Raw genomic sequence first — 13,470 nt, 5'->3', positions numbered from 1 at the left:
CAGGTGTTAAGCTGGTGCTCTCTGGGTAACATGTGATAACATCATGTGAACATATCATGTAATTTCTCACAGGTCCTTTAGACCTTTAGACACATTAGTCCTCCAAAGGTCCTTTATACTGTCTATACAGTAGTATACTGACTATACACATAGTACAATACATAACATTAAAGTAACAGCAGGGGAGACACTGCAGGAGAGCCCCCAGGTCACTAAGGGACTCACCCTGATAGGGCCCAAGTGTAGTACAGGACCATGTCCTGTACTGGGACATTAAAGCTACATTTGTCCATAAATATGAAAGTTCTAATATAACCGGAAAAACTTAGAGCTCTCCAGTAAGGTGCCCTGCAACCTCTGGCGAGAAAACACTTGTTGATTATAAAAGAAATTGTTAATGTGAACATAAGTCTACAAGTTCTGAAAACCGTCTATTGAATTGGGTGCAGCATATGAAGCACTGAATTGCAAACTAAGCTTCAATGTAGTGATACATAAAGAAATTATTACAAAAAAAATGTGAGAAAAAATAAACTCCTCGCTTTTAAACTGTTTTACTGACAGATTTTTTTTATTGTTACTAAATGCACTTTAGTCAGGTCTGAACCCAGTTGTATTAAATACAGTGGTCCCTCAAGTTACAATATTAATTGGTTCTGGGACGACCATTGTATGTTGAAACTATTGTATGTTGAGACCAGAACTCTATGGAAACCTGGTAATTGGTTCTAAAGGCACCAAAATGTCATCCAAAAATAGGAAAAAGTGAGAATTAAAGAAAAAATAAGTAGATAACTAATACAGATAAAGCAAATCATTACATATAAAAGTATTAAAGATCTGCTGGGAGCTGTAAATCACTATCTATGTAAGTGTTTTTTTTAAATAGAAGTAAATAACAAATCTGTTTAACTTTCTGGCACCAGTTAATTAAAAAAAAAAAATGTTTTCTACCGGAGTACCACTTTAAGCATAAAATATAATACAAGAATCATTAATCCCAGTTATCAGGTCAGGAATCAGCCATAATAACTTCTCCAGTACTTGACAACACCAGAAAGGAAGGTGCTAACAAAGGTTTGCATAATAATAATAATGGCATGAAAACTCTGGCCACTGTATTGTTATTAATGATCAGCAGCCATTGCTTATGCCAACATTTGAAACCTAATGTTCACTGGGGAATATTTATCAATAGTGAGAGACAATAGTGTATATGTTGGTAGACTTATTCACTTAAAGGGGTACTCCGCCCCTAGACATCTTATCCCCTATCCAAAGGATAGGGGATAAGATGTCAGATCGCCGTGGTCCCCCTGCTGGGGACCCCCGGGATCTCCGCTGCGGCACCGCGCCATCATTACTGCACAGAGCGAGTTCGCTCTGTGCGTAATGACGGGCGATACAGGAGACGGAGCAGCGTGACGTCATGGCTCCGCCCCTCGTGACATCACGACCCGCCCCTTAATACAAGTCTATGGCAGGGGCGTGACGACCGCCACACCCCCTCCCATAGACTCGTATTGAGGGGGGCGCGCCGTGACGTCACGAGGGGCGGAACAGTGACGTAACGATGCTCCGGCCCCTGTACTGCCTGTCATTACGTGCAAAGCGATCTCGCTCTGTGCAGTAACGACAGCGGAGGTGCCGCAGTGGCAATTCCGGGGCTCTCCAGCAGCGGGACCGCGGCGATCTGACATCTTATCCCCTATCCTTTGGATAGGGGATAAGATGTCTAGGGGCGGAGTACCCCTTTAAAAACTTTCAAGGTAGGAGAAAAAAAGTATACATTGCATATTTTGGGCAAATATCTGGTTACGTGTGAGGAGCACTTACGATGAATATATTGTGTAAACCCTCCAAATGGAGTAAAACAGAAGAATATTCACGGTTATCACAGAACTGAGAAGCGTCAGGCTCACATAGGTAAATAGGACACCTGTTGGCTGTAGATAAATAAGGAAGCAATCACTTTATGTGCCTCTGAGAGGTGTGTGGTCTGTCTCACAAGCTGTAGTCACATTATCAGAGATGTGTGGTCTGTCTCACAGGCAGCAGTCCCATTATCAGAGGTTTGTTGTCTGTCTCACAAGCTGCAGTCACATTATCAGAGGTGTGTGGCCTGTCTCACAAGCAGCAGTCCCATTATCAGAGGTTTGCTGTCTGTCTCACAAGCTGCAGTCACATTATCAGAGGTATGTGGTCTGTCTCACAAGCTGTAGTCACATTATCAGAGATGTGTGGTCTGTCTCACAAGCAGCAGTCCCATTATCAGAGGTTTGCTGTCTGTCTCACAAGCTGCAGTCACATTATCAGAGGTATGTGGTCTGTCTCACAAGCTGCAGTCACATTATCAGAGGTGTGTGGTCTGTCTCACAAGCTGCAGTCACATTATCAGAGGTGTGTGGTCTGTCTCACAGGCAGCAGTCCCATTATCAGAGGTTTGCTGTCTGTCTCACAAGCTGCAGTCACATTATCAGAGGTATGTGGTCTGTCTCACAAGCTGTAGTCACATTATCAGAGATGTGTGGTCTGTCTCACAAGCAGCAGTCCCATTATCAGAGGTTTGCTGTCTGTCTCACAAGCTGCAGTCACATTATCAGAGGTATGTGGTCTGTCTCACAAGCTGCAGTCACATTATCAGAGGTGTGTGGTCTGTCTCACAAGCTGCAGTCACATTATCAGAGATGTGTGGTCTGTCTCACAAGCAGCAGTCCCATTATCAGAGGTTTGCTGTCTGTCTCACAAGCTGCAGTCACATTATCAGAGGTCTGCTGTCTGTCTCACAAGCTGCAGTCACATTATCAGAGGTGTACGGTCTGTCTCACAAGCTGCAGTCACATTATCAAAGTTGTGCGTACTGTCTCACAAGCTGCAGTCACATTATCAGAGGTGTGCGTACTGTCTCACAAGCTGCAGTCACATTATCAGAGGTGTGCATACTGTCTCACAAGCTGCAGTCACATTATCAGAGGTGTATGGTCTGTCTCACAAGCTGCAGTTACATTATCAGAGGTGTGCGTACTGTCTCACAAGCTGCAGTCACATTATCAGAGGTGTGCGTACTGTCTCACAAGCTGCAGTTACATTATCAGAGGTGTGCGTACTGTCTCACAAGCTGCAGTCACAATTTCAGAGGTGTGCGTACTGTCTCACAAGCTGCAGTCACATTGTCAGAGGTGTACGGTCTGTCTCACAAGCTGCAGTCACATTATCAGAGGTGTACGGTCTGTCTCACAAGCTGCAGTCACATTATCAGAGGTGTATGGTCTGTCTCACAAGCTGCAGTCACATTATCAGAGGTGTATGGTCTGTCTCACAAGCTGCAGTCACATTATCAGAGGTGTGCGGTCTGTCTTATGTTTCATAGTCACATTATTAGAATTCCAAGGTGTATCTCACAGGCTGCAGTCCCATATTTCAGTCACACTTTTTTACTGTAAATATTCTCATTCTGAGGACTGACCGTTCAGTTGTTTGTTTTGATAGTATGGCACATAAGGCCCTTTTGATGTTGTCATTTTAATAACTAGATAGGGAGTTACATATTACGTAGCCCTTTCCAGGCGCCATGCTTCTTTTCTTTCAATAATTTCTTTCTCTTTGTAGGATGGTATATACCTAACAACCTTAAAGGGGTACTCCGGTGGAAAACTATTTTTTAAAAGCAAGTGATGCCAGAGAATTAAACAGATTTGTAAATGACTTCTATTAAAAAATCTTAATCCTTCCAGTAGTTATCATCTGCTGTATAATACAGAGGAAGTTAATTTAATTTTTAATTTCTTTTCTGTCTGTCCACGGTGCTCTCTGCTGACACCTTTGATTATGTCAGGAACTGTGCAGAGCAGGATAGGTTTTCCATGGGGAATTGTTCCTGCTCTGGACAGTTCCGGAAATGGACAGATGTGTCAGCAGAGAGCACCATGGACAGACAGAAAATAAATTTAAAAATAAATGAATTTGCTCAGTATTATACAGCAGCTGATAAGTACTGGAGGGATTAACATTTTTAAATAGAAGTCATTTACAAATCTGTTTAACTTTCTGGCCCCAGTTGATTTTTAAAAAAATATATATTTTCCAATGGAGTACCCCAAGATTCTGGCTTGGCTAACAATCCCCTGTTATCTTTTACTCTTAAATGGGTTGAACATTGATTTTCAGGGACGCTACCTCCAATAGGCAGCACCATCTCTTCCATCTGGTGCAAAACTACTTTGCATATTTTTGTTCCCAGTGGAACACTGCATGGCCTAGAAGACTCAGATCACAAGTTTTACGCTCTCCTCAAGGAGAAAAAATTCTTTACTAGTGATTTTTTCCCCCTTTACGTTATTTTAGGGGGAAAAACCCCTTTAAATGACCATCTGTCAATTTATTTTTTTATGTTTGATATCATCCTTTTATATTTCTGCATTAGCAAAACCTTAGTCATTTATTTTTCCGATAAATGATTTTCAAACAAAAGGTATTTTCTAGACAGCAAAGGAGAAACAAAACACCAGATGGAGACAGCGCTCTCAGGCTTAGAACAATTGCAAGCCAGGAAACGGGTTTTATTTCAAGGCAACAACAAGCTGCTTTTCACACTTGTGTAAGTGGGAAAATAGATTATATGCTGTATATTAATGCAAACGGAGAACAAAACTATAAATATGGTAAATAAAATGCACTTTGATATGGCATGTGCCATGCATAGGGTTGCCACCTGGCCAGTATTTTAACGGCACAGTCGGTATTTTGGCCACCCTGCCGGTATTTTTATATTAAAACTACTGGCAATGCAAATGCCGATATTTATCTAACCAATCCTCCAATCCTCCCGGAATGTTGCACCATATACTATACCAGTGTTTCCCAACCAAAGCGCCTCAAGCTGTTGCACAACTACAACTCCCAGCATGCCCGGACAGCCGTTGGCTGTCCGGGCATGTTGGGAGTTGTAGTTTTGCAACAACTGGAAGCACCCCTGATTGGGAAACACTGACCTATACTATATACTACTATATAGTTCAACATGCTGGGGGTTGTAGTTTTGCAACAGCTGGAGGCACCCCTGGTTGGGAAAGACTGACCTATACTACATACTATTATATAGTCCAACATGCTGGGAGTTGTAGTTTTCATTTGGGGCAGCTACTGAGCCACAGGCTGTATCAGGGCATGCTCTGGGTTGTAGTTAGTAACTAACTGCAACTCCTGAATTTAATAAAAAAAAAATAAAAATCAAAAAGTCAGACCAAAACAAAAATGGTACCGTTAAAAACTACAGGTCGGGGTGCAAAAAAAGAGCCCCAATACAGGCCCGTATAAGGAGAAATAAAAAAGTTATATGGTCAGAATAGGACAAAATTTCCCCCCGCATATGTGTATCCTGTGATGTTACGCATATATAATTAATTATGCAAATTAGCATGGCCAATGTTTTTTTTCCAAGAAAGGTGGCAATCCTGGTCATGCAGAAATGTAAGCAAATATGGCAAACTGAATATTGTCCATAAAATAAGCAAAGATCTTTCAGAGACTTTAAACATTGGCCTATAATGCTGCTGTCTCCGTCTCTTTGTCTGGGCTTAGTGCATCTTATTTTGAACTTGCCTGTTTCTTTTTTGAAGTTGGTAAACTTTCCCAATGCTCAGAGGACCATCGCGCCAGATACTTTGTATTGCTTCTTATGTAATGCAAATTAAGAGTGGATCTTCATTTCCCTACAACAGCCGGTCTTATTAATATGGTAATAAGGTCAGTAGTCCCATGCAGGGTTGGCACATGCCTGAAGAAAGTTTATAATACAACTTAGTTTTCTACTAGTTTGGTTTGAAAATATTTATATGTAAGATGTTATGTAAAACAGGCAATATGGGCAAACCATGATTCATTGAAATGCACAATATTCTAATTTATTCAGAAGCATTCAAGGTAGAACATGCAGGGATGCATATAAAGCATTGGTACGGCCTCACCTGGAATATGCTGTTCAGTTTTGGGCACCTGTCCATAAAAGGGACACTGCGGAGTTGGAAAGGGTGCAGAGACGCGCGACTAAACTAATATGGGGCATGGAACATCTTAGCTATGAGGAGCGATTAAAGGAGTTACAATTGTTTAGTCTTGAGAAGAGACGTTTAAGGGGGGATATGATAAACGTATATAAGTATATTAATGGCCCATACAAAAAATATGGAGAAAAACTGTTCCAGGTTAAACCCCCCCAAAGGACGAGGGGGCACTCCCTCCGTCTGGAGAAGAAAAAGTTTAGTCTCAAGGGGCGACACGCCTTCTTTACAGTGAGGACTGTGAATTTATGGAACGGTCTACCTCAGGAACTGGTCACAGCAGGAACAATTAACAGCTTTAAAACAGGATTAGATACATTCCTGGAACAAAATAACATTAATGCTTATGAAGAAATATAAAATCCCATCCCTTCCCCAATATCGCGCCACACCCCTACCCCTTAATTCCCTGGTTGAACTTGATGGACATATGTCTTTTTTCGACCGTACTAACTATGTAACTATGTAACTATGTTCATAGAGAAATTGGGGCCCTGTAGAAGCAGTGGGGCATTGTATAGCTTGTAAAGGCTCTGTTCACATCTGATTCATAGCATCTATTGCAGAACCCCGAACCAGATGGACCCGCATTATAAATCAAAGGGGTCTGCCAGGTGCCAGCGGTTTGCATTAAAGGGGTACTCTGCCTCTAGACATCTTATTCCCTATCCAAATGATGACCAAAATGGTCGCGGGGGTCCCGCCACTGGGGCCCCCCGCAATCTTGGCTGCGGCACCCCAGACATCTGGTGCATAGGATGAACTTCACTCCGTGCAGGATGACTGGTGATGCGGGGCGGAGGCTCATGATGTCACGGCCACACCCCCTTAATGAAAGTCTATGGAAGGGGGCATGATGGCCGTCACGCCCCCTCCCATAGACTTGCATTGGGGGCATGGTCATGACATCATGAGAGGGGGGCAGCTCTGACATCAGGAGCCTCCGGCACTGCACTCCATGCTCTAAATGAATGCCGGGTGCAGCAGGAAGAACGGGTGGGTCCCCAGCGGCAGGACCCCCACTATCAGACATCTTATCCTCTATCCTTTGGATAGGGGATAAGATGTCTAGGGGCGGAGTACCCCTTTAAGGGATTTTACAGAGCATTATGGCTTCCATTATAAACAGAAGCCACAACACAAGTGTGGACACAGCCTTGCAAATATTAAGAGGATCCAACTTCCATCCTTCGTAGAAAAGATAATTGATGTATTCCCTTTCTTGGTTCCCTTGTCCTTTGTAAATATTGGCCCACTTTGAGAATATACTGCTACCAATGTACATATTCTAGTGCGTATTTGTCCCTTGGCTTGTGACAGGGGGTCCTTTTTTATGCACGTAATATGTAGGTCATTTTAAGTATCATAATTCACCTAGATAACCTCAATTCCACATAAAATGCATTCGGGAAATCTTTAGACCCATTTGCTAAAATCCAATCAATACCCCATATTGACAAAGTGAAATCTTTGCTATTTTATTGAAACAGAAAAACAAAAATATTGCAGTGACATAAATATTCAGACCCTTTACTCAGTACTTAGTTGAAACCCCTTTGGCAGCGATTACAGCCCCCAGTCTTCTTGAGTATGATGCCACAGTGTTTGCACACCTAGATTTGGGGATTCTCTGCAATTTTTCTCAAGCTCTGTTAGCCATCCACCACTGGGGCTCTCCAGTCTAAATAAAACAAAATACAGCCAGTTAGGGGTGTAAACTAATGACACATAGTACACATTATAAAGCAGAGGTGTACTCACCGTAGAGGAAGATTTAGCCACTGCTTCATTGGTCATAAACACTGTGAAAAGTGATGAGTGTAATGTAATGTATGAGGCTAGTTTTGGGTGCAAATTAAAGTCATGTGAGCAATAGAACTCATCCCAACAAACACCTTATGCTTAAATTTTTTTTTTTGCAGTCTTGTCACCTTTTACCCCACCCATAGCCCCCAAAATGGTAATAATGCCCCCCACCTTCAGTATCCTGCACAGTTAAGTGGGTAGGTATGTGGGTTGGCGGGAGAAATAGGTAGGCTGAGGAGGAATAGGTAGGTCGCAACATTAGGTAGAAATTTTGTTTTAGTAGTTTGCCTCAGTAGGCAGGAACCCCATGTACTTAGTTTGCCTCAGTATGTTGTGTCCCACGTATAGGTAGTTTTCCCCCTGCAGATAGGATGCCCTGTAGGTGTCCTACCTTCTTAACAGGACAGGCTTACAGTTAAAAGTGGCATTAGGCCATTTAAAAAAAATCTTCTCAGCTTCTGGGTGCATCACTGGTGAGAGGGGCATAACACTGAATCCCGCATGTTTCCTCACAAAGAGCCCTGGCATACATCTCCATAGCATAAAGAGCCTTATCTGTGTGTATAATGCCACTATATTGCCTTATCTAGGTCTCTAGCAGTACAGTAATGCCATCATTACCTTGCCTTTCTTCTAATGATGTGTCGACTCTGATCCTTGCGTCTCGATCTATACAGTAAAGCAGACAAATGAGTTAAACAAAACAGGAAGCATGTATTTTATATGAAGATAGGACAACAAAAGACAAGAATATAATAAAATGTAAAATCTAATTTCAATAATATTTCATTTTCTAGGGGTTAATTTAATTAAATAAGTATTAGTACAATGAGCCTAAAGTTTATGACTAGTAATATTCTTCTGTATTTTGCCCTGGTGCGTGATAGATCTGATCCTCAGAGGTAAGTAACTTATGAAGTGTGAACACTATAACATCTATATTAAAAGACATTCTTAAATTTTGTGTTTCTCAACTTTCAATTCTTGGCAAAGAACTCAATAAATCCTCTATTGCTTTTTAATCTCAAGAGGTCGTAGCACCCAGTGCACATTATGAGTGAGGTTCCAGGGTTCTATTTCATTTCTGTTATCCGTTCATCAAAGCAATGTTTTTCAATGCTTCCCAGGACTTTTTCTCATTTGCTATGGTTCTTCCTAAATGACACAAATAGTTATTTGTGTCCCTGAAAGTTTTCATAACTATAGCTGGGTTGTATGGTTTTATAACAGCTGGTTGAGGTTTTCACAAATAGTATAATGATTTATGGCATATATTGAATCTTACTTCAGGATACGATGAACCAGAAGAAATATTAGTTTGAGATGTTGTTGAACTAAGTCTTTACTTGAGGACAAGTTATGTCAAAAAAATGTTACAAAAAAAGCTGTTCCCTGTAAAAATTGAGGCAGTTCCGTTTTCTATTCTCCGAGGGAAGTAACCTGTTTATCTTGGGCAGAGTCATGCAAATTTCATGGAAAAATAACAATAAGCTCTGTAAGTAACTTACACAGTTAGCATTGGGTACTTCATGTTGCGGGCAGTTACAAGCGGACACATGGGAGCAGGGAGCTCTGCAGTTGCTCTGTGACTGCCGGTGGCACGATGCACTGTGTGGGACCCTACCCGTGGGGTAGGGTCACAAGTAGCGCATCCGCAGCATATTTCACGCTGCAGATGCTCTACTTACTGTGTGCCTTCTTCTGTATTTGTGTGTCCAGTTTTCGTCTGCTCATAGCAGCAATCTGCCGCTACGAGCAGACACACAGGGATCTGCGAGTCATCGTGCACATGCGCATTGTACTCATAGACATAGCGGTCACTCCCTCTCCTCCCTGAGCTAGGTCAAGAGCAGCTGCAATGTCTGTGAGTATGCTGCGCATGCGTGCGGCGACTCGCAGATCCCTGTGTGTCTGCTCGTAACAGTGGATTGCTGCTACGAGCAGACCAAACAGGATGCACAGGCACAGAAGAAGGCACACTCTAGGGATGGTCAGCAGCGCATCTGCAATGTCAAATACACTGTGGAATGCGCAACGTGTGACTAGTGTTGCTCGCGAATATTCGCAATTCGAATTTTATTCGCGAATATTGCATATTCGCGAATTCGCGAATATTCGCGAATATAGCGCTATATATTCGTAATGACAAATATTCGTATTTTTTTTTTTTTTCACAGTACACATCACAGTGATCATCCCTCTCTGCTTCCAGCTTATGTGGTGTAAGAAGGCTGTAATACTACTGTGTGAGACTGGCGTACGAATTTTCGCATGTGCGAAAATTTGCATATGATAATTTTCGCATATGCGAAATTTAGCTCATGTTAATTTTTGTATATGCAAATTTTCGCATATGTTAATTTTCGCACATGCGAAAATTCACATATGCGAAAATAAAACGAAAACATTACGAATATGCGAATATTCGCGAATATGACGAATATTCATCCATATATTCGTGAATATTCGCGAATTCGAATATGGCCTATGCCGCTCAACACTACGTGTGACCCTACCCTTAAGTAAGAAATCCCTTCCCCAATAAAATATAACCTTTAATCTTTATGACAATGGATGTAGACGCCCCGGTACTTGGAAGACTCATGGTTATTGGCAAGCATCGGCGATCCCGCCGATGTCAGCTATTTACCCACTTAGAGGGGTTGTCCAGGAGTAGAAAACCAAAACTAATTTCTTTCAAAAGCCATGCCACCCCTATCCTGAGGTTGTGTGTGGTACTGTAGCTCAGTTCCATTGCAGTGAATAGAGACAAGATGAAATACCTAACACAACCTGGGGACAGGGGTGGGACTGTTTTTGGAAGAAATCAACTCTAGTTTTCTATTCCTGGACAACCCCTTTAAGTGTCATGACCAATAGTGATCATGACACGTTAAGGGAACCTGTTACATTGAAAATGCAGTTGAATCTGCAGGAGTCATGTTATAGAGCAGGAGGAGCGGAGCAGATATATATATATATATATATATATATATATATATATATATATATATATATATATATATACATGCATACATACACAGTGGGGCAAAAAAGTATTTAGTCAGCCACCAATTGTGCAAGTTCTCCAACTTAAAAAAGATGAGAGAGGCCTGTAATTTTCATCATAGGCATACCTCAACTATGAGAGACAGAATGAAAAAAATATATATATAAAATCACATTGGGGTTTATTTACTAAGAGTGGAGTGTAGGTTTGTTTGTGGGTTTTGATTTCCGACTGGTATTTTCCCAAGGTATTTACTAAGGTTTCCCTACATTTTGCACTTTTCCCTACATTTTGATTTTTTAACAACTGTTCTGATCTGTCGGGTTTCCCTCAGCTCAAATCCACCAAATTTTCTGTGAAAACCATAGTAAACATATTGGAATTTTTCAAAACTGCCGGGGCCACACGTTTTGGCCCATTCCTCCACGCAGATCTCCTCTAGAGCAGTGATGTTTTGGGGCTGTCAATGAGCAACATGGACTTTCAACTCCCTCCAAAGGTTTTCTATGGGGTGGAGATCTGCAGAGTGGCTGGGCCACTACAGGAATTTAAAATGCTTCTTACAAAGCCACTCCTTCATTGCCCGGGTGGTGTGTTTGGGATCATTGTCATGCTGAAAGACCCAGCCACATTTCCTCTTCAATGCCCTTGCTGATGAAAGGAGGTTTTCACTCAAAATCTCACGATAAATGGCCCCATTCATTCTTTCCATTAAACGGATGTTACGCCGAGCGCTCCGGGTCCCTGCTCTTCCCCGGAGCGCTCACGGCGTCTCTCTCCCTGCAGCGCCCCGGTCCCGCTGACCGGGAGCGCTGCACTGACATGGACGTCGGGGATGCGATTCGCACAGCGGGACGCACCCGCTCGCGAATCGCATCCCAAGTCACTTACCCGTCCCGGTCCCCTGCTGTCATGTGCTGGCACGCGCGGCTCCGCTCTCTAGGGCGCGCGCGCGCCGGCTCTCTGAGACTTAAAGGGCCAGTGCACCAATGATTGGTGCCTGGCCCAATTAGCTTAATTGGCTTCCACCTGCTCCCTGGCTATATCACATCACTTCCCCTGCACTCCCTTGCCGGATCTTGTTGCCTTGTGCCAGTGAAAGCGTTTAGTGTTGTCCAAGCCTGTGTTACCTGAACTTCTGCTATCCATCTTGACTACGAACCTTGCCGCCTGCCCCGACCTTCTGCTACGTCTGACCTTGCCTCTGCCTAGTCCTTCTGTCCCACGCCTTCTCAGCAGTCAGCGAGGTTGAGCCGTTGCTAGTGGATACGACCTGGTTGCTACTGCCGCAGCAAGACCATCCCGCTTTGCGGCGGGCTCTGGTGAACACCAGTAGCCTCTTAGAACCGGTCCACCAGCACGGTCCACGCCAATCCCTCGCTGACACAGAGGATCCACTACCTGTAAGCCGAATCGTGTCAGTAGATCCGGCCATGGATCCCGCTGAGGTGCCGCTGCCAAGTCTCGCTGACCTTACCACGGTGGTCGCTCGGCAATCGCAGCAGATTGCCCAACAAGGACAGCAGCTGTCGCAGTTGACCGCCACGTTACAGCAACTTCTGCCTCTGCTACAGCAGCAACCATCTCCTCCGCCAGCTCCTGCACCTCCTCCGCAGCGAGTGGCCGCTCCTAGCCTCCGCTTGTCCCTGCCGGACAAATTTGATGGGGACTCTAGACTCTGCCGTGGATTTCTGTCTCAATGTTCCCTGCATATGGAGATGTTGTCGGACTTGTTTCCTACAGAACGGTCTAAGGTGGCGTTCGTAGTGAGCCTTCTTTCAGGAAAGGCCTTGTCTTGGGCCACACCGCTCTGGGACCGCAATGATCCTGCCACAGCCACAGTCCAGTCCTTCTTCGCTGAAGTCCGTAGTGTCTTCGAGGAACCAGCCCGAGCTTCTTCTGCCGAGACTGCCCTGCTGAACCTGGTCCAGGGTAATTCTTCAGTGGGCGAGTACGCCATCCAATTTCGTACTCTTGCTTCCGAATTATCATGGAATAATGAGGCTCTCTGCGCGACCTTTAAAAAAGGCCTATCCAGTAGCATCAAGGATGTGCTGGCCGCACGAGAGATTCCTGCCAACCTGCAAGAACTTATCCATTTGGCCACCCGCATTGACATGCGTTTTTCTGAGAGACATCAGGAGCTCCGCCAGGAAAAAGACTTAGATCTCTGGGCACCTCTCCCACAGTATCCTTTGCAATCTACGCCTGGGCCTCCCGCCGAGGAGGCCATGCAAGTGGATCGGTCTCGCCTGACCCAGGAAGAGAGGAATCGCCGTAGGGAAGAAAATCTTTGTCTGTACTGTGCTAGTACCGAGCATTTCTTGGTGGATTGCCCTATTTGTCCTCCACGTCTGGGAAACGCACGCACGCACCCAGCTCACGTGGGTGTGGCATCTCTTGGTTCTAAGTCTGCTTCTCCACGTCTCACGGTGCCCGTGCGGATTTCTCCTTCAGCCAACTCCTCCCTCTCAGCCGTGGCCTGCTTGGACTCTGGTGCCTTTGGGAATTTCATTTTGGAGTCTTTGGTGAATAAATTCTGCATCCCGGTGACCCGTCTCGTCAAGCCGCTCTACATTTCCGCGGTCAACGGAG

General features: G+C 44.0%; 2 protein-coding genes across 6 annotated transcripts in view; one reads left to right on the top strand and one right to left on the bottom strand.

Annotated features, from left to right (window-relative positions):
- Nucleotides 1-13,470, top strand: part of DNTT (DNA nucleotidylexotransferase) — a 412,449-nt gene that overhangs the window by 34,220 nt on the left and 364,759 nt on the right. The window lies entirely within an intron of this gene.
- The window catches only part of LOC130282002 (uncharacterized), a 183,096-nt gene that overhangs the window by 7,540 nt on the left and 162,086 nt on the right, over nt 1-13,470 (bottom strand). For 3 of the 5 annotated variants that reach the window (XR_008846200.1, XR_008846201.1, XM_056529822.1), the window contains 2 exons: nt 8,487-8,534; nt 7,657-7,740 (listed from right to left, as the gene is read on the bottom strand). Coding sequence is in view for 2 of the 5 variants with exons in the window: in XM_056529822.1 (XP_056385797.1) it covers nt 7,712-7,740; nt 8,487-8,534 (77 nt within the window). In the remaining 3 variants the exon portion in view is untranslated. Of the gene's footprint in view, nt 1-7,586; nt 7,741-8,486; nt 8,535-13,470 lie in introns of those variants that run through there. The other 2 variants (XM_056529821.1, XR_008846202.1) reach the window with 2 other exon arrangements.

Source organism: Hyla sarda, chromosome 7 (genome assembly GCF_029499605.1).
Source record: "Hyla sarda isolate aHylSar1 chromosome 7, aHylSar1.hap1, whole genome shotgun sequence".
NCBI classification, from domain to species: domain Eukaryota; kingdom Metazoa; phylum Chordata; class Amphibia; order Anura; family Hylidae; genus Hyla; species Hyla sarda.
This window is presented reverse-complemented; position numbering and strand designations above follow the sequence as displayed.